A 22,784-nucleotide genomic window follows, 5' to 3' on the forward strand; every position below is an offset into this window, starting at 1 on the left:
AAGCCATCATTGTGGTCACTCTCCATCTTGGCAATGCCCATTGAGCCAGAAATATTTGATACTTGCAGCTGCTGTATTATCATGAGATGGTGCTACAAGGCACAACATCTCTTTCACTTTGCTGTCTGGAAATTAGATGCATTGGGTCCTGGATTTTATGCACAAATTGACCTGGAAGTGATTTTCCTACAGTTACATGATGCCAGTGATTACTTCTGGGTGAAATTGCATACAGTGAGAAATTGGACCAAGGACCTCCATGTGCAATTCGCCTGAGTGTGTTTGATAGTTTTCCGGTATCAGTCAAACACTTCATGATGGCATTAGTCACACAGAGCATGTTTCCTCTTTGCTAGCATAGATTGTGAATTGTGAATGTAGCCCAGAACTTTTGTTGAACACTCCCAGTGCAAGTCAGAGTACAGTATACTACTTTTTCACAGGTGTGGCAGCCTCACAACTCATTACAGGCTGCTCAATCAACTTCCAAAATCAACCAAATGCACTTAAACTAATAAGGAGTGTTTCTTCAGCATTTAGTTGCCTCAGTGGTAACACCAATCGCTGTAATCCATTAGGTGCACTTATGGCCATGGCTGGCCAATTAGGGTGGGTCGGGGATCTCAAAGACCTCAGGGATCTGGGATGCTCATACTCCTGGACAGTCTTCACAGAGACTACATCCTATCTAAAGCTGTCTGATAAGCAATGTATTCTCAGGCTCGTTTTCCAAAACTGTCGTCGCTGAGATACGGGAAGACCTTTGGCCACAGTTTCATCCTGCATGAAGGTCAAGGTCACCATGGTTCTCCATGTCCCTGACCACATGATCTTTCCAAGCTGCAGCATCAGATCTCTGCAATCTCTCCCAATTCGCTGCATGCTGCCAAGGGGAATGTGCCTTTAAGAGATGGCACACTCTTCACATTGCCAGTCAGCAAGAGTTCCAGGTAGGATAAATAGTGTGGCCGCGTGGTCCCGTCTGGTGCTGTGTCGTGGTACATAATTCTCGACGGCAGCCGTTCTACCGCTGTTGCTAATGTATTGTTGAACAATATCACTATTCTTTGGGGGGGTTGGGGGTAGCGATCCTATTGTGTGTTAGGGCGATCTGCAGAGCATGCTTACCGCACCGAAACTGAGTGAAACCCAATTTCTAGGGCACGGATTATCAATAACCTGACACTATGCAACTGTGATCCTCTAAAATCACCCTTTCTTATCTGAGACCCTCCCCGCTGCCGCCCATTAGACTGGGAATTTTCAAAGCATGAATTGGTGGCCCTTTTGGCTGTTCTCAAAACTCAGACGAAAGGCAAAAGTTCATAGCACCTTGGCTTTATGCAAAAAAAAAGTATCAATTAAGTGAGCAGATTTTTTAAAACGCTGATGACACTTCCGAAAGTTGCAAAGAAGAAACTCCACCGCCCTTCTGTTTTGCATAGGGGGCGGGGGAAGGAATAACCTGCGAAGTGCTAATTCTGCTCACCGATGCTGGGCGTGGTGGTGTTGTCAGCGCCAGTTTGTGCCGGGACCTTGCTCTGTCCGCCGCTGCAGCAGCGGCCCCGGGGACACAATGGCTCGCGCGCCCTGCTCTTGCCCACACGCGCAGCCCCGGGTCGGGCCACAGTGACCGGGGGGCGTATGCCAAGCCCAACTGTTACTAAGGTAAACTTAATGTGTTTTTCATATTAAAAATCGAATGCAATGCAAGCAGTTTTTGGAGATACCAACCACCATCAAGCAATCGGCATGAGGTGCTCTTTCTGCCTCAAACTAACGCATGGTTTTGGCTGGGAATGTGGCAGTGTCTGGCGCAGACTAATACAGAGCAGTCAGGCTGAATATTGACATCCGTCGCGCTGTCAGGGCTATAAGAGCTCTCGAGCTGTGCAAACTTAACAAAAAAGTAACTTGAATTGGTCATTCCAATTGCTCGCTAATTTTCCTAAAGTGTCTGGGGGAAACCTTCATTTCAGTTTATTTTAACAGAAGTTTTGTTTGTGTAACTCACCGGAATATTGGGCGTAAGGTGAAAATGAACTTTTTATCCAGGTCTGTCATGCCCCGACTTGAGCGCCAAAGAGCATCATGATGCTTCACATGCTTAAATCAGTCTGATCGCATCGGAATCACAGTTTGATATTTTAGCAAAGGATCTACCCACATTTTGTGGCTGCCTCATGCGCGGAGAAGAAACATAATAAAAGGTGAGCCAAGAAAATAAAGGTAACTGAAAAGCTGCTAAATATGTCGCGCCCGTTCTTAAATCCTACACTTTTCTGAAAAGAAAATTTGCTGAGCAATCAGATATTCCAAAAGAATTACAACTTTGATGTGCATTAGTATTAGCATTCTGCTCAAGTTTAGTCATAGTTAAGATAATTAAATTGGTTAGGATTTAATTTTCTTCATAAAACTCATACGTTTCTGTTGATCATATAATGGACTAAATTACAGATGTGTAGGGCTGTTTGGATTTACAAGGCATTTGCGACTGAGGTTGTTTGGAAGTTTGAAGAGTAATAAAGTCAATAACAGACATAGATGGCATTATTCTACTGACTGGAGGTTTGAATTACTTAGCATAGCAGAAGCTATTCAGTTCTACATAGTTGAAACTTTAATTCCTAATTTTCATTTCCAAACTGTTGACTATTTATGTGGCATCAGGTTCAAGCCATATCATCATTGAGAAATTCAATTATTTGTAAAGCGTCGATTTGCAATATTGCAATAAGCCGTTTGTCAAGAAAATTGTAGTCCATTCATGACAAGGAAAAATAAGTAAACAATTCCGATTAAATGTCATGTAAAATTAAAGGTTCTCTGCTGGCAAGTTAATTTAGTAAAGTTGGAAAAATAGTAATTCCTGTATTTCACAGCATATATGCATCTAAGTTATGTGCGTAACCTTTATGTATTGTTAGTTAGTGTGTTCAAATTAAGTCCTGATTTTACTTACGTTGATGACATAAGTTATTTGCAGCACTGTTAAACATTAAAGGTTTAAAACTTAAAAGGTTTTTAATAAAGCATCCTTATGACAAAAATATTAGAAATCCATGAATACAAACACCTATAACTAAAACTGGATGGTAATTTGCAAAAAAAAATACACAAAATAAAACCCAGAAAATATTACAAAAGCATGCTTTAAATGATCAAAAAGAATATTGAATTTATACTTCTCCATGAGATAAATCCAGCTCTTGGCACACAATCAACCTTTCAACCTGACTTTCAACCTGGTTTGAATGGCAAACCCAATTCACATGACTCTATTAAAATGCGTAACATAGTTCTACAAGGCTTATGGATATCACTTTATATGATTTTTCCAATAACCATCCGAAAGACTTTGCATCACAAAATTAAGATCATTTCACTATTTAAACCATATGCAATATGGATGATTTCATGTACTTTGTGCATATATTTACAGTTTGTGGCATTTATGAGCAAGTACGTGTATATGCCCTCCTTGTAAAACATTCATTTTCAAGAGTTATTGACTGATGACAATCATGAAGTGAATTCACATAACGCCACGTCAAATTATGAGATTTAAAATGATAGAATGATTCACAGTTGTTTTTCGTTTTGACATAACTAAACTTTATAATTTTTTTTAAAAACTAGTTATTTTTTATTTTATCTGTAATTGTGCCTTCATTCTTCTGATCCAGTGGTTGTGTTTTCCTCCAAATCAACTGGAGCTGGGTCACCAAGGCAGCAGTTGCCTATGGTCGACACACAACATGATTTTTTTCCTGCTTAACTCGACTAATTGAGAAAGTATTTGGCAGGTCAGCAGGATTATTGTTTTGCTTAATGTTATTTCTCTTACTTATCTACTTCATAATGATAAATTGCAACTGGTAGAATTACAATGTTTTTCATTGTGCTGTGAATAAATTCAATCCAAAAATGTCATTTCCTTAGTATCACACAAGTATATATATATATATATACTTGTGTATATATATATATATGTATACTTGTATATATATATATATATATATTAACCAATATATATATATATTGGTTAAAAAGTTAGACTTTTCATTAGATTTAATGTTGCTTTCATGGTTATCATTTATTATTCAATAATGAATGTTATCATGGATTTAAGTGTAATTTTTGTTATAGTTAAGTGTAACAAAAATGATCACACCAATTATGATGTTGGATTCATACTAGCAATACCTTTAAGCACTGGCATTTGTTGTGAATGAATGGATACAGATTTTTTTCCCTGAATACTGAAAACAAGAAAAATAGATAAGTTGTTTCTCTATGATTAGTCCTCCTATTCCTCCGGCTATGTATTTTCTGCTATCAATCCTTTTGTCAAATTGTGTCTCCCTTTCCTCCAAACTCTTTTTCTACAATGACAGCAGAAAATACTGGAAATCATAAAACTGGGTATACTCAGCAGGTTAGGCAGCATTTGTGGAAAGAGTATCATTTCTGGTCCATGGCCTATCTCTACTCTTAAAGACTCATATACCACAGACAAGACAAACAGACAGGCAAACAGCACATCACATCCAGCGCTAACATTATGAAAGGACAATTTACTTTGTCATTTTCCCTGTTGTTCACCTCACTTCTTACAACATGCATTTGCAAATACTCATTTCCCTTTCAATCGCCATCAAGGTTCTATTTCTACCATTGCTTCTGGTAGCAGTTGGTGTAACAAACCACTGTCTAAAAGATCTTCTAATCTCTCATATTTTTGGAAGAATTTTAATTTGTACTTTATGGCCAGCAACTCAATGAGTAATGATTTTTTTCTTTTTTCTCAATTACAAATGAATGAAAGCCCTTACTCTCCATTGATTTCTTTATTATAATCACAATATATAACATGGAAACCTTTTTATCATGTTCTTAAACTTCCTAGAATTTCTTAAGTGGCCTCCCCGATTTTCTTTGCTTCTTTATTTTGATTTCAATCAATATTACAGATTCTTGGTTTCTCTCTGAAAGTTTACAGTAAAGAATAACCATGACATTTATATAATGGGGTATACTGTGAACAGCAGTCTGTTCAAATGCAGACTGAGGCCCCAGTATCCTACTTCCAGCACTGACAGAATTCCACCACCATGTAGCAATGTACTACTATATGACAGCCATAGAACAAAGCACCATAAATTCATATCCTCATTATTTAAACTGCATTTGAATTACAGTATATGGCATGCATCCTAAAAAATAAACTAAATGCTGAGTCGACTGGCCTAGTCTATCACCTAAGTTATAATGATTTGTGCCACTTGGTAATTTCTTTCTTTCCAATTTTATATCCTATAGATTCTGAGCCAATATCAGCAAAAATGGATTTCAGTAGTGTTAAGCAAATAAAAAAGTTGTACTTTAAATATTGGACCAATTGCACTTTGGATTGACTGGATAGTTCTGCAAAGAACAAATATTGACTTGATGGGCCAAGACATCTTCTACTGCATAATAAATGATTCTATGATTCTGTGAATTTATTTATTCAAGTACAACAAAGACTGAAGATTCAGATTTTCTCAACATACTGAGGACAACTGATTATTCCTGTTGAAAAGTAATAACCTCATTGTTGTGCTGTGATATTAATTTAGATTCAAGATCATACAGCAGAAAATACCATTCAAGTAATTGATTTCTAATCATTGTTTTTTAAAATACACTGGAAAATCAGGGTATAATCATTTCAGAATTCTTACTTTATAGAATATACTAGACAGCTGGGTGTGATTAGAGAATATCATGCACAATATGCAGAGGCCAATAACTGAATCTAAAGATGAGAATCCTGCCCTGAAACTACATCTATTATTTTACTTAATATTTACCATGATATTAGTGTTTATCTTACTTTCCTAACTATTTGTGCCTTTTTTGTTGGTGATGATATTATGATTAATATCTTTGTGTGACTAGATTTTTTTGTTTATGTGTTAGGACCTTTGCAAATAATTTGTATGTAATCACCACAGCCTCAATTTGCTCACTGATTACTATAAAATAATGTATCCATTATATCGCAATAGACACACCTACACATACTGTATTTCCACATTGAGGTTAAAAAACAAGGCTGATTGTTTGCACTTTGAGCAGATCCTTCAGTCATTTAGTCTCTTCTACCCTCCATTTCCCCCAACAGTAAACATACTGTTGCTTAAGGCTACTCAGCCACTCAATGTGATGTCTTTAATTTTTAAACCAAGGTGGCCTTTTAATTATAGACCTTTTGCTAATTATTTTCTTGGTATATTTAATATGATTTACATTAGGCTGGCTAGGACAGAACAATATTATATTTCATAAATTTAGAACCATTAATGTCCATTTTAATTATTTCCCCTCAGAAAACACTTTTATTTGTTTTACTTTGCTGAATGTCTTGTTTCTTTTTTTTCACTTTTAATTATAATTGAAAAAATCTGTGCAGGAATTAATCAAATTCGGTTAAGCATAAGCTGATAATAACCTTCAACTCATAAAGCTTGATGTGATCAGCAATATATGCATAAATTCGTATTCCAACAATGTAGGGTCAGCTGTTTTATATTAGGAAGTATGGAATCAATTGAATATAACAACCAAACCAATAATATTAATAGCATTAACAATAGGTGAATCTGCTAGCCATTTTGCATTGCGGAATGTGTCGTTTTAAATTGTATCTGAAGAATTTCATTATTTATCACAAATGTCCATTATCTTTGAAAATATAAATGTTTCACCACCTTTTTGAAGTATATTTTAAATAATGCCAAAACCTTTAGGAATTAAAGAAAAAAGGCCATTCATAAAAGATAAGTTAAAATAATATACCCTCTTCACATAGCTAGCAATTGAGCAAGAATGATTGTGGGGCATTTGTGATGAATCCTAAGATACAAGACAGAAAGGGAATGCATTCAATGCACATAATTTATATAATAGAGTATATATTTTATCAATTATCAAAGGAATCCTGCATAATTGAACAGAAATTGAAGTTTTAAGGAAAAAAATTCATTTAATAGAAGAAAGAATACTCCAGCATTTGGCAAACTATTTATTCAAGCAAATTTAAGCATAAGGGAGAAATATTTTAACTCTGAAAAATCCCAATTTATAGAAATCAACCACAGAGAAAGGTAGGGCAAGAAGTGCAACTGTAAGAATACTTCCATGCTTCACATTAAATTTGTAAAATATATCGCATCCTACTACTTTGTGACTCTTATGAATCATTCAACAAAGCATGAACATTAATCAACTGTTAGAATCTTCTTTTGATTACAAAAAGAAATGGTAGCAATATCTTTAATTACTAAGTAACTTTTTTTGCTATGTACTAAGCCATTATACAAAAGAACGCATAATCTTTGGGTTTGTGAGTACTAAAGGTTTGTGCTGAATATTCATAAACCAACAGGTCATAATAGAAGATTTCTTGGTGATACTTGACAAAAGAAAATCAACATTTAGAAAAGTATACAATAAAAACATAATTGCAACAGTAATGCCATTGAGGCATTAAATTAGCAGCACTAGTTCCAAAGTAAATATCTAAATATCAAGTAATTGTACTTTTCCAGTGCTTCAAAGATGTGAACATTAGCGGTCTGACTTTCATTCATTCTTAAATCATTCATGTGTTTCGTGTCTGTGAAAGTTTGCAATGTTCAGATGGATGAGTCATTTGATTTTCAACTCCTAACATACTGCTTCTTTTCTACATGTCCCCTCACCATCACCACTGCACGAACATATGCCCTTTGTCTTGCACTGGTCCGTCACAAACTTGTTTTACATCTTGCTTATTTTGTTATGCAACTAATCAACCGTTCTGCTACAGCGGAAAATTGAATATAGCAAATGTTAATTATTTCAAAAATGTTATCAAATAGAGAGTAATCTCTGTAGATCTTATACTTAAAACTTGAGCTCCGCGGACAAGCACCATCATTCCTATCGATCTTTTAAAGGGAGACTCGGATTGGATCTGTATGTAGTATCTTAAATAAACCAGATTTACAAATCGTTTTAATCAACAGCTTTCCATGGCGCATCTTTACCCACTTTAGCAGAAAGTTCCTAATTGTCAGGACATTCTGTTGGATTTTTAGCTCATTCCGCGTATGTCATAGTTAAAAGGGGACTGAACAGAGATCATTAAAGTGGAGTTTCACAGATCGGAGGTCGGAGCGATATGGTTCGGTCAGATCTGAAAAGCTTATCAAAACAGCTTGACTTACCCGAGATAGAATGGTATATGTGTGTTCCCAGGAGAGCTTACGTTATTTGAAGAATGATAGAATTTACTTCTTTTTGCAGAAGTATCAAAACAAGGGGATTTGAATATTCTTCATAACAAATTAAGACTTGAGTGACATGCGACGCTAGGAAGAATATTTTCGGCAAAGAACTGAATTTTTCAAAGTATCTTTCACTCCAGAATTGATAATAACAGAAAAGTTAGACAGGCAAATTCCACGTGTAGAATTCGAACTCTCCACGCCAGATTACATCTTTATACTTCACGTCTAATCCTGCCTAATAGACGGTCATATTAGTAGAAAGATACATGATGGACAAATTAAAAGGTTGAATATTCTGTTTATTTTGAGAATAATTGACAAAATATTGAACATTGCAAGGGAGATACCACGAACAGTTATAAAGCAACAGGAGGTTCTACTGTCCGCAATAACTAGGAACATTCGCAGCTACATCAATCGCATTCGTTAGTTAAAGTTTTAAAAATTAAATATGCTAAAACTGTAGGTTAGTAATTGTACTACTTTAATTAGTGATGATTTTGTTTTGAAGGCTTAAAATATATAAATATGTTTTGCTTAAATTATGAAACATCCTGAAATGAAAATATTACACTGCATAATAGGTTTGTAATTTTCCAATATCAATAGGAAGGAGCTTCTATCACTTTAGTTTTCTTCGACATCTTGGAGCAATCAAGCAAATTAAGGCCGGTCGACCTACCAGCTTCTCGGGTTAGTAGTAGGAGGTTGTCAAAATACGGGGCAGCCATTAGTAGAAACGTGATATCCATTCATCAGCAAGTCTAATCACTGGTCAGGCTGAGCCGAACCCTCCAGCCTTCCATTCTCAGATATGCAGCCCCGGCAAGAAGGAGTTTACAAATATTGTCAAATTGATTCTGGTACCGTCATTGAGTCTGTCATTCGCTGCTTGCCCCACGGAAGCCTTCCGTTCTCTCCGACTGTAGTTTGTTAGCTACAATTTTGCTACTTAGTTCACTCTCCGCTAAAAGAGCGGGATTTACTTTCAATCATAATTAAACAGTTGGAATGCCGATGAGATTTCCCATGTTTCTTTTTTACAAGTATAATTTTCTATATTTTTGATAAACAGTGCGTTGTAGCTATAATTACCATTTTAAATACCCTGTATTTTGAGATTTTTTTGGAAGTCCAGGAATCCACTTCCCAGTTGCTAATAATAGACATCTGCTATTTCTATTAAGTCTATTATTTTATTGTCAATAGTTTTTGGTTCTTCAGCGTTTCTCACTGCGCTAGTAATATGTCACTATTGGTGAAACAAGCAATCCGGCGTATGGAGTGAATTAGGGTGAATATGCCTCAGTGTTGTTGTTTTAAGATCTAAACTCGTGATAAGCAAACCTAATTGGTCTAAGTGACAGAGCTAATGCGGAAATAGCCGTATTGTTATTCTCTCGCTCTTTCCTTTTCTCCCTCTCTTCCGGATTAAAAATATGTTGACTTCCATTTATGATAGATCTCGCCACGAATAAAACATTAGCACGTCGCTAACCTTAAAAATAACCATCTAAACTCTTTAAACAATGCATTACATTATTTGCGTATGTGTAAACATTATGTATGAAAAGTATTCTGCATTTGAACTTGTGTAAAGGTGCAAGTTTTGATTCTCCCCTCAGGTTCCCTATAATATTAATAACGGAATTAATCTCCGATATTGTCCGTGCAAATTCACAACAGACCAGATACACCTCCGTGCAACAAAATTGCACACAAGTTGTAGCTTATAGTAGTTAGGGAAGGATGAATGAATATTTGAATTATAACAAAAATGCAAATTTTTGGAGATTGATAATATTATCCAGAATCGCATCAAATTAAGAGACCTGACCATTCGCGCTTTTTTTTGTGGAAAATATAGTGAAATCCTTCCGCAAAGCCTTTAAAAAAACAATTCAGTTAAACACAAACCAAAAGCAAATAATTTGGAATAAGACGAAAGGAGTTTCCTAATTTAGTGAAGATGAATGAACAGGATGTGCTGCATCAGTTGAAAGTGAGGAAACCGTGGTGGAAACATAAATGAGGCCCATTTTATACTACTCAGAAGTTAAATAAATATGGACAATTAAGCTGTAACCACAGCGTAGAATTTATTTGTTGTGCTCTCTAAATATAATATAAATGTTATTTTTTCAGTAATGGTTTACCCTTCTAAATGCTGAAAATGAAATGCTGGTCCGATAAAGCAATAACAGTTTTAACTTCTTTATTGAAACGCATTATTTCCTATATTATCAAAGATCCCAAGCTGGGGGTGTAATGAAAACTGGCAACTCGCTAGTAGCTATTAAAGGCTTTGTTTCTTAATAAACTCGTCTGTGAGACTTGCCCTATTTACTAAAGGGCGGGAAAACGGAAGGTTTCCCATCTAGTCTTCGATAAAGAGAATATTATGAACGTTATGTCGCAACAAATGACTGCCGCGTGGGAACTGTGCGGAAGCTGGAATGTGAGCTTTAGTTGCGGCTTTGAAAGTAAACCTTGTCGGAATAAGGATCCACACTTTGTTTTGTTAATTTGATAGGTACATTCTAGCCTTGTTTATGATTCAAAGTGCTGCTGACGAACACGTTGGAAGAGTTCATTACTTGTATGGAGAAGCACTTGGTCGATCCAATTTTCTGGTCTTTACTGAAGTTGTGACTGGTTACCGCAGATTTGCAACATTGCTCCCGGCAAAAAAAAGGCAGCTGTTTGCTTATTCCGGCCATCGCCCCCACCCCACCCCCCTCAAAAAACACAGACGCGCACACACCATCACCTCATCGCCATTCTTTCCTCCCCTCGATTACTAAATGTCATGAAACGAAAGCTCGTTTAAGGATAAATCAGGAGCAGGTTATAGTAATCTGCTCTGGCCTTTAATCTCCTTTCCCACACACGCAAAAAAGCCATGCAACACCTTGCGAATTTCTCAGTAAGTTTGCTGGGAAAAAAACATCGCGTTTCTATTTTGTTGAAATCTTAATACTCCGAAAAAGTAGCTCGGCCCTTAACGATTCATATAGGTTCTTGTAAATAAAATAGTATTTCCATTCTGTGAGTTGTTGGTTACACTTTAAATATATTCGCGTCCTTCCAATACTGCACCAACTAGCGATTATCATGCATGTTATTCTGGTGAAAATTTACATGTTCAAAATCTATTCGGTTTATTTAAATGTTGCCTTATGATACTTTATGTTCCTCTATGAAATAATGAGTCGAGGTCTATATTATCAATGCAATAGTTCTGCCCAACCTCAATTCAATGAAAAATAGATTCCCTCGACGCCCTCCCTGTCAGAGAAGCATTATGGGAGATGTATTTCAACTACAAAGGTCAAAGTATTGCGGAATATCAAAGATGTAACTACAGATACCAGAGCCCACCGCGATCACGTCCCCGCGTTATTTCCAGATCACTGGCGCCACCCTTGTGTTCTTCTGCATCGTTGCCACGAAAAACCGCTTTCCTGTGCGTCTTACTGCGATGTCAATCATCCAAGGGGCTCCATGAGGTCCTTGTCAAAGCAGCTGAAACAAACAAATAGGCAGCAAAAGAACAGGAAGAAAGATAAGTTTGTAATAAGACTAATAAAGCGGATCTTGTTCTCCGTGTAGCCGATTCGATTGTCAGGCCGGAATCGTATAACGCAGTGCAGTGTTACAAGGTAGGTTTTGAGTAGAGCTGGAGCTGCAATCTGTTAGCTCAGCGAGGGAGACACCTCAAAGGGGATCGGGTTACTTTGAGTGACAGCGTCTCCATGGCAAATAATTTGACTAACTATTGTCTTATCCTCACTATCCGTAGGTCAGATAACCAACCAATCAAATCCTACATAATGACTATTCATGCCAACTTAGAATAATATTATTAAAAACGAAGGGAGAGCCCTCTGGACGTCTTCAAATGCAGTATGTTGGGACTTCTGTGAAAGAAAGATTTTTATACGTCTACAACTAAAAAGTACTGGTAGAGACTATAACCTTCAAGTGAAGGAGAGGCACAGAGAATACTTTTTTCCCCCCACTGAGGACCTGGATGTGTTTTTTAGACTATCTCAAGGCGGGGGAGATATGTCGATGCTTCCAACTTTTGGTTTTACTCAAGAGCAAGTGGCGTGTGTGTGCGAAGTCCTCCAGCAAGGAGGTAACATCGAGCGGCTCGGCCGCTTCCTGTGGTCATTACCAGCCTGTGAACATCTGCATAAAAACGAGAGCGTTCTCAAAGCCAAGGCCGTGGTGGCTTTCCACAGGGGCAATTTCCGCGAACTCTACAAGATCCTGGAGAGTCACCAGTTCTCTCCGCACAACCACCCCAAGCTGCAGCAGCTGTGGTTAAAGGCTCACTACATCGAAGCCGAAAAGTTGCGGGGGCGGCCGCTGGGGGCCGTGGGCAAATACCGCGTCCGGCGCAAGTTCCCATTGCCGCGCTCGATCTGGGACGGCGAGGAGACGAGCTACTGCTTCAAAGAGAAATCGCGCAGCGTCCTGCGGGAATGGTATGCACACAACCCGTACCCTTCGCCTCGGGAAAAGAGGGAGTTGGCCGAGGCCACCGGCCTCACCACTACACAGGTCAGCAACTGGTTCAAGAACAGGAGGCAGAGGGACCGGGCCGCCGAAGCCAAAGAAAGGTACGAGTAAGTAAAGTAAAAGAAACTTTTTTACTCATCTCACTTGCTGCAAACCGCAACATTTCTTGCTTGCAGCATTCCGATCAACCCGTGTGCTTCCTCCGCGATTACTTCAGGTTTCTTTTATACCTACGTCTCTTTTATTTAAAAAAAACGAAGTACGACCGACCTGGCAGTGCATTGGAAACCAGAGCACAGCGTAAGACTCTTGCTTGTGTTCAACAGAAATCTCCGCGCTGCTCGCGAAAGGCAGATGATGCGGCTGCAAACAAAAAAAAAGTTTTGTACAACTTTTCTCGAGAACCGTTAAATGAGGACGAAAAGATTACCAAATGCACGGCGTGTTATTTTGCCGTTTCTGATACACGTATGCATTATAGATTTCTCTCGTCGCAGGTCACAATGGCACATACAGGTTTTTTAAATTGCCGTTCATTATGTGGTTGGCTGCAGAACGAAGTCTCCGTGTTTTGGCCCGGTGATTTCAGAGAATATTTTCTGAAATAAAGCAGTTTAGAAATCTGATTTCTGCGACGAGTAACTTTCTTAGCCACTCCAACGTCATTCACCCACCAACTATTGCTAATAAATCAGAAAACTGAGGAAACTGATATGTAATTTAAGATTACAACCTCTTGTTCCTGGCGCGTAGTCTATCAAGCCAGCTAATGGACATTTTGGGGTATTTTGACGTAATGGGTTCCACGTTTTAATAGATTTGATTCTTTAGCAGTTTTGCACTTTTGCGATTGGGAATAAAACAGTTTCTCTTTATTGTTTCATTTGTTTCTTTCCCCGCGCAGAGAGAACAGCGAGAACTCGAATTCCAACGTCACAGCCGGCGGCCACAACCAAATGAATCCTTCAATGAATGGGAACAAAAACATGCTAGCGAGCTCGGACGAGGAAAAGACTCCATCCCAAACGCCAGATCACACTTCGGGCAGTCCCGCACTGCTGTTGGGATCTCTGGGCCAAAGCTCCAACTCCAGCATGCAGCCACTGCACTCTTTGGCCGCGCCCCCGGGTCCTAGTGCCGTTGCGGTACCCAACTCAGATGTTATACACCATCATGCTTTACAGGACTCTATGCTCAATCCCATGTCATCCAATTTAGTTGACCTTGGCTCGTAAAAAAAATCGCAATTTCCTTTTATCTTCGAACAAGTAAAGACACTCTCAAGATTATCCTTTATATATTTTACTTGACATTTAAGCGATGTGCATAAAAAAAACTAGCGGATATTTTGTCAACCATGGGAAAGAATGATGGATATAGCAATTCGAGTTTTAAGGTACTGTATTAGATCACATAAGAGATTGGTGCAGCAAAGTCTTAAGGTTTTTATATAACAGAGGATGATTTCTTTAGACAGACACTTTTTTTTTAATTTTACTGGTCAATAATTCACGATCTCGAATTCTTGCTCCCACTTAAAATTACACTACATATCTATATATCCAAATTAACAAGAGTGAATAGGTTTGTAATCGCGTGCAAAGCGAACATTTTAAATTTTGATAAAAATAAAAAAAAACACGCTGTAGGAAGATCATTTACCTGTAGGTGAAACCTGTACAGAAAGCTGGCTTTCCTGTAGTAGAATGCGTGGAACGTGTAATCGCAGCTATATTGGACTGAAACAAATCAGTAAAAATAAGCAAGCATTATGAATTATATCGGTCTACAAGAAGGAATACTCGCGCTGGATAAGAATTGTTTTATTACTGTTTATATTACGTGACTACAATCTTGGGGGGGGGGGGGAAATCCTGCTTATTTTATAATAAAAACAAGACACATCTAACGTCTGAAACGTTTACTTTCTTCCCTCCCGCCCATCCAAATATTAAGCTGCAATTTAATTATGTATATTTTAATATCGACTTCAAAGTGGTTTTATATTTCAAGATAACTGCTAGACTGCTTATGCGATGAATGGCAACCTTTTAGCTGTCGCCTTTCCTGTAACTAAGTTTCACGCTAATAATACATGTTAGGTATAAGCTAACGTTGCCACTGCATTTGTACGAATGTTCCAGGGAATCATTTTTTAATCTAATTATGACGTTGTAATTTTAACATTCACAAAGTAGAGGGATTGGAGAAAAAAAGTCAAATGAATAATGACCCTTTAAAATATTACAACTGAAAAGTCGACATGAGCTAAATTCCATACAAAGTGCAGATCGTTATTGTAGCCGCAAATGTTTTCATGTAATTGTTTCTATGCTTCTTCACAGCAGTGTAACCCACTTAAAACTATATTTAATACTTTGTTTTTAAATTACAAAACAGAAAGATGCGCTTAATAGTTGCAACTGTGGGTTGGGCATACAGAGTGTTTCTGGGATTTTCACTTTCAGTTTAATTTAGTTTATTGCAAACACGCGTTCGCTCCGACTGGTATATGATTGTATTTAGTTTCATTTTATTCCTCGAAGTGTGAGTAATTAAAGTTACTTTCATAGCCTTTTGCAGCAACTAAAGCGATATGCATAATCGTATATGCGTGGGGCAAAGCAACATGCCAGATTTGGGATTTCTTATGCTCCAAGTGCTGGAATTATATTGTACTGGTGAATGCGCGATCGGTGATAAAGAGATGCGTGTTCCTGAAGGTAGGCGCTATGTGCATGGTGCATTTGGAGGTTTCTATTTTACGTCTAAAGTTTTCGAGCCAGCAATGTTTTCACTGCAGTAAAACCTAGTGGCGAATGAAGCTAATTGTACGTTTATATCTGCACTGGGCAAATAAAGCATACAGCGAATGTGACTCGTGGGATAACAAAAACTATAAATGTTAGCGTAAGTAACAGCAGCCATTTGTTCTCAGGTCCTTACATTGCGTTTATTGAGACTTGGTATCTTTAGGGGTTTCTGTGTCTGGTCGCAATTATAAATCTTATCGCCCAACAATATGTGTCCCTCCATCTGTCTCCCTGACTTGGAAAGGTTGTTGTGCTTCTGTGGTGTCTTGGCATTCTGTCTTCATATTGTTATAGGTTGATCTTTACTGCTTTTTATAATAAAGCATCGGAAACGTACAATACTCACTAGGCATCCCCGGTGACCAGAATTTTGTTTACATTTTGCGGTGTATCTTTTCTGATTGTTGTGGAACACTATTATTTTAGTTTCACGCAGTTACCAGTCGTCATAGGATCATTTCCCAATTGCTTCTGGGGCGATTTTGTCAATAAATAGATCACTGCAATAAAGCAAGAAAACGTGCTTTTAAAAAAAGTTACGGTGACGTAGTTATAGATAGGAATCGCGGGTGGATTGGTTACTAGCAGGCTTCAAATGAATATTACAACTTGAATATCGTCTGCACAATATATCACATAACTGTAACCCAATATACGGGATACGTTTTTTTTAAAAAAAGGTTACCTTGAAATAGCAGACAAGTGTGATGCCATTTATTGACTAACAGTCGCCGTTCATGGTAGCCTAAAGCCTAATTTGCGTCACTGGCTCATTCATGCTAGAGGTACTGCTCTTTTTAATGTTTATATACTCTTCAACTGCCGTACACTAAGACTCCCGTCCTGTATTCCAACATGGGCAATGGAGCAACAAATTCATAAATATACAATGTCCCTGTGGTTAAGTAAACATATTAAATTACCTGATCCTCGAATTCAGCGAAGTTTCCCACTTACAATTCTATTAAATTTTATTTCCTTTTATTTTTAAATCTGCATTAGTTGAGGAAGAAGGAGCGAAAAGTGGAGGAATTACTGCTTTGCGTTTAAGAACGAGTCGTGTTTAATTGTGCGTGCTCAGTCGGATGTAATTATAGTTGAAGTGGTCGTGAACTCTCGTTTGCCGTCCTCAACAGGCGTTGCGAAGTTTATTAGATCATTTCCTTAATTGCTAATGCTTGGCCTAATGCGGAATAATACTTACTCTAAAATAGTCTTGCTTAATACCACAGAAAACATGTTTTAGTGTACAGAAGAATGAAATGCAGTTTATTCTATTCCTTCCTTTTATATAAGCAATATAGTTATTCTTTATGTGAATGTACAGAAAAGATTAATGAATATTAAATATATTTAATCCCACCAGTCTGATTATATTTAAATATCCAATTGATTATGTTGTGGATGGGCAATATATCATGTGAAGTGAACGCAAGGTGCAAATTAGTTGAAATTAATTCTAGTTTGAAATTTTTAAGCAAGACATTTTCATGCGCAAATATCGCACATAAATGTACTTTAAAATCCCCAGCACTTTGACGTGAGTTTCATGTATTACCTGCTTTGGATTGAAATAAACGTAGCACATAGGCCGCCAACCAAATAGTGTCCATCAATAAATTAGTGTATAAATTAATCTATTTAACGAGATTGTCATACTATCACGGATATAAAGCATCTAAGAATATTAATTATGCATCATACGCAATTAAACCTTTTAGTTACGTTGATTACACATGAAAAGTAATTTTTCAAATTTGGATTAACAGTAGGCCAATCTGGAATTTCAATTAAAGTATTCTTCATACACTAACAAGAAAAATACGTTATTATAAATACTCAGAACCTATCTTTTCATGTTATTTAATAATGTTTTAGACTTACAATGAAATAGAAGGACAGTCCTCACATTTACATCTCAGACCAAATTAGAAGGTAATACGGATTTGAGTATGCAATATTTAATAACGATTTGGCTTCACTTCTTCTTCCCTTTCTCCTCCCCTTATTGTAGACGAAGAAAGATGTACATGCGTTGTTTACTTGACAACCGACACGCACAAGTTAAAAGCAACGATGTATTGTGTATGTGGAGGTTACAGATTTACGCAAGCAGAGTCTGGATTCAACACTACACGAAACATAAACTACTTAAATACAAGTGGGGGGATGGGTGGGGGGGGGGAAGAAAGATGCAGAAGAGCACAAAACTCTGAGGAGAACTGGACCACTAAATGTTACTACGCATTTTCCGTGCAAGAAGAAAGCAGGCCATTTATGTGGAGAAACAGAATTCTGTCCAAATTGATATGCCCCACTTTCGAAAACAGCCAGAGCCCCCTGTAGGTCTACAGTGTTATTAGTTTACACAAGTATTTGAACGATCTCCTTTTAGTTCCATTTTTATTCGTTTGATTGATTTCATTACTCACCAAAGAGTAGCTATCTGCACTACATAACTCAGATTCGCTTGATTTAAAATGGACTGCACTTTGAAAATATGTATAAACTCGATCAAGCAAAGATGTCTTCAGGTAGAGATGCGCATATGTCAGTAAAATAGCCCATGGTTTTAAGAATCAGAGATTTAAAAAATCATTTTGACAAGGTGTATTTGCAAAATTACGTCCCTGCAACAGCTTTGATACAGCTTGTACTTATTGACAAAAGTGATAGGTTTACAGGTGGGCCAAAATGTTTTTGGTAATTCCCTTGCCTTTACTAAATTGTACCAGGGGATGTCGCTCCTCTTATTCAAATACGCGCAGAGCTGCCCAAGTTTCTTTTAATGATGCGTAAGTCAGAGAGTTACTGGGTTAACAGTAGAAATACCATTCACAGGTTGTTGAATCTATTATCGTTCGAATGAATACTGCTTAAATATCAAATATAAATGTAGGCTCTTCCAAAGCCCGTCATTGTAATCCATTTCAGATAAAAAAAAGTTTCAAATAACTAGAGCATCCCCATAAATAAAGATTAAAAAATGCAATGCGATTTATGTGATCACTTAAAATGTCCGCGTGAGTTGAGCGTGGTTTGGCGCTGCGTTTAGAGTCTTACTTGGTTTTTATTTGATTTTGAGAGAGCACAAAATAAGCTGGTTCGTCATATTAAAGAAATCTTTGAGCTTGATGTAATATTATATGCTACTTCCGACCAACGTTGCATCCGATACAAAACTGTTTATCATAAATATAATTAAATAATATGCCGCCGACAGTACATAATCAAAATTATTTTTTTCTTGCAACGCCGAAATAACGTCGTTTTGACTTTATTCGAAATAAATCTTCATTTTTGGGTTTGGACCTAAACTCCATTTTAATAGGAATTAAACTGAATTTTACACGTTAAACTTGGCTTGACTTATCAACAAGAAAGCTTGATCGTGTCACAGACACCAGTTAGTAAGAAGTACCTCTGCGCTGTTCCCTCCCTGGTAAATCTCCCAATAAATTCCCGGGACTAAATCAGCACTTGCAAAGTCTTTCTACAAGGGTAATCTCATCACGCTATTAAATCTGCTCTTTCCCAAACATCTACCCAATAATTATAGCTCGGACCCATAAATTGGAAATGATTGCCTGTACACTTGTGCTACAAAAAAGAACGTGTGTTAGAGAAAAGTCAGCAATGCTTAAAATTATATCCATATTTTCTGTACGGATTCTGATGTAGGTCTCCATTAGATGGAACGAGGATTTCCATGCAATTATGCATAATTAAACCTAGGAAAAACAGTTTTTCCTTTAAAGTTGAACTTGATGTGCAAAATTGACCTGTGAATTGATTCATAGGAAGAGCTGATTCATAGCAATTTCTGCGAAAGGCCGGATCAAAATTATCTGTGCTTTCCGCACCGGAGTTGACTGTTACCTTTGTACAAATTTACCAGTTTAACTTTTCCAGGAGTCACTAATGCCAGTGCCGCCTGGTTTAAGTCGGAGTAAGGAAAGCAAATATGATTATTTAAAACAAATTTAAAGGTCAGAAATAAAATGAAGAAGCAGTGGTACATAGCAGATGAGAGGATTTTTTGGAAATCTGGGTGTTACATTAAGCACACGTGTGATTAAATGCGAATGCTGGAAACTCTCAGAAACACGGACCGTGTTTAAGTGCCTGGACTTTAGCGGGGGATTAAAGCGAATGGACAGAGGACCAAACCTAAGGGTCAGGCAGCAAGTAACTCATATGACAACTTTTACAATGGGAATTTAAAGTAGAGACTGCTATAATAGCCGCTGGTTTCAATTAGATATGAGAATATTACGAAAAATTGGTGAAGCTGTAATAAATATTGTAAATAATAATAGGGTAGAACAATGGTTTAAAATGTAATGATATAAACGGTACTTAGCAAATGGAAAGTTCGCCCCTTGCGTGGTAGCACGACTATTGAGGTTTCGGCCATTTTCAGCCATCCGTGATATATTACTGAAAACAACAACTATCATATACTCTATTTTGATGTAGTAAAACGTGCAAAGGCGCTTCGCAGGAGAGTTGATAAGCAACATTTGACACCGAGCCGCAAATAGAGATATTAAGGCAAATAATCTAATGGTTTGTCAGACATAAAGACGTGCGTAGTATTTTATTTTTGACCACTTTTGGACGGACAAGTTAACGCTTCGTGTTATATGGAAATGCTCGTTGATGATTATCAAGGAGGGCAGCGTGCTTTCTTGCACCTCCACTGCTCCCGTAGAGGGATGTGAGGCTGGAGGACATTACAGAGATAGGCAGATAAAGCCATGGAGAAAAGAAGGATGAGCATTTAAAACTTGAAGTGTTGCTTCGATGAGAACCAGCATAGGTCAGCAAACAGAGCGACGATGGTGCAGGTTAGATCAACATCAGAATTTCAGAGGATGGAAGAAGAGAGTTTGATCAGCAGTGAATCAGAATAGTAAAACTGGATGTAACACCGGGGTGACTGAGGTTTCAGCCGATCTTACTGATAATACAAATATGTAATTCTAAGCTTATCCTGGGAGGAAATATAATATTACATTATGCACAGTCCATCTCTGTTTCAGACAGATAGCAGATGAGGAGATCAGTGTATAACAAGGGAACTGAATTTGTGGTGGGATTGAAAGATAATAATTTTGGCATTTCCATTCTTTAGTTTGAGTAAGTATGGTGCTGGAGGTTGAACAAGCAACCGGGTAATGTAGAGACAGAAAGGAGAGGAAAGAGGTGGTGATGTTGTCAGATCTGTCAACAAAGGTGTGGAAACCGACGCTATGTTTTCATATGGGGCACCGCGCAGACCAGAAACAGGAGAAAGTCAAGGATTGATCTTTTACATGATTTGTTCACCTATCTGGTAATCTGTTAATAAATTATAATGCGTTTATTGAGATTTTAAAGTCCAGTTTGAAAATAGAAAACATATTATTACAATTAGGGTAGGATCATCACCTCTATTGATGAAATCTGCGAGAGAAAAAAAACAAAATCCTGATCAGATCTGGTGACTATTTATTTTCTACACAACTTTTTTTTTAGTCTAATCGTTGACTGTTCTTAATAATCTCGAGTAAAGACATGCTGGCAGGTTAATTAGCCACTATAAATGACCCTTAGTGCTGGGATTTAGCGTGGTGTTAACTGGCACGTGCAAGAGGATCTGATGTGGAGGAATGGGATTGGTGGGATTGCTCTGATATCTAGTATAGACTTGGTGGGCTAGATGGCTTCCTTCTATGTCTTAACAAAATATAATGTAATGTTTACGTAATTATGATAATTTAGTGAGTATTAATTAGTTCAATAATTGCAAGATTTTGTTTTAGGAATAGCTCTAAAATATTACGTGCTGCTGGTCAATTTTGACGAAAAAAAATTGGTGAATTCCACAGTAACTGGTAATTGATAATTGGTTCATTGTTGTCACATGCACAGTGAAAAGATTTGTTTTGCATGCCATCCACACAGATCAACACTTAACTGCGTTCGGTGTACGTAAAGTGAATGTGTATTATAAACTATTCAATGCCCCTGCTAAATAATAGTTGAAGTGTAGAAAAGCATACCTAATAATGGGCAGCGACATTTAGATCTCTGGGGAAAGTACACAGGTGGAAGGTACCGTAAAAGATTTTTAAAGCAGTTCAAAGAAGAGAAATTGGAGGATGCATTAACGCTACATAATTAATGTGGAAAGAAGTATTTTCCACTCACTTAAGCTTTCATCCAAGTATGCATTTATAGTGGTGATGTTAAAAGTAAAGCAACCAAACAAAGGGAATACAATAAGTAATCATGACAAAACCAGACTCTAATGAGAGTGGTGGATGGAGGTGAATAACTTCATTGGCCTTAGTCTGAAAGGAATACATTACCAATCTCATGGAGTGCAAACCTTACATTTTTGAGAAATAGAGCTTCTTTTGTTCATACTTTTAAAGTATTTCTGATTCTGGCGGAAAAGTAGGTAGCTGTACATAATTCCCTTCCCATTCTCTCTATCTGTAGTTTATTTTTCATTATCGGGATCTGGCGAGTCTTTATTGCTCGCCCCTAATTGCCTTTGAGAGGGAACCTCCACCTTGAATCGTTGCAGCACTTCTGTTGAATGTACTTCCACTGTGCCGTTGGGTTCCAGGATTTAGACCCAGTGACGAAGAAGGACTGGCAGTATATTTCCAAGTCAGGAAAGTATGCGATTTGAAGGTGAACCTGCAGGTGGTGGTGTTCCCGTGATGCTACCTGAAAAACAAGCAGAAATGTTAGACGTACAGAACAGAATCTAAAAGCCCTTTGTTACGTCCACCTATCACCTCCCAGCTTCTTACATCATTCCCACTGTCCCTCTCCCCTACCTGTCTATCACCCCCTCACCTGGATCCAACCATCACCCGCCAGCTCTTGCTCCACCCTTCCCCCCCCCCAACCTTTTTATACTGGCTATCTCCCCTCTTTCTTTCGATTCCTGATGACTGTTCATTTTCCTCCATGGATGCTGCCTGTTCCTCCAGCTCCTTTGTGCATTGATCCAGATTTCCAGTATCTGCAGGCTCTAATGTTCTACGAATTACTTGTAGGTTTTTTTTCTCGTCCTCACCACGCCACCCACAACCCCATATGTAACCTTCCACCAAGCGCTCAA

General features: G+C 37.7%; 1 protein-coding gene across 2 annotated transcripts; it reads left to right on the forward strand.

Moving 5' to 3' along the window:
• The first annotated feature begins 1,546 nt into the window (after window positions 1-1,546).
• six2a (SIX homeobox 2a) lies at window positions 1,547-14,563 on the forward strand. Of its 2 annotated transcripts, none has more exons than XM_052013220.1 (3): window positions 1,547-1,668; window positions 12,124-12,955; window positions 13,753-14,563. In XM_052013220.1, exons 2-3 carry the CDS (start codon window positions 12,390-12,392, stop codon window positions 14,081-14,083), a joined length of 897 nt encoding a protein of 298 aa, XP_051869180.1. In that variant the 5' UTR covers window positions 1,547-1,668; window positions 12,124-12,389; the 3' UTR covers window positions 14,084-14,563. The 2 variants fall into 2 exon arrangements, with proteins under 2 accessions (XP_051869180.1, XP_051869181.1); XM_052013221.1 differs by having other exon boundaries at window positions 12,124-12,949.
• Window positions 14,564-22,784: the final 8,221 nt, after the last annotated feature.

The sequence above is a fragment of the Pristis pectinata genome, chromosome 3 (assembly GCF_009764475.1).
Source record: "Pristis pectinata isolate sPriPec2 chromosome 3, sPriPec2.1.pri, whole genome shotgun sequence".
NCBI lineage: Eukaryota > Metazoa > Chordata > Chondrichthyes > Rhinopristiformes > Pristidae > Pristis > Pristis pectinata.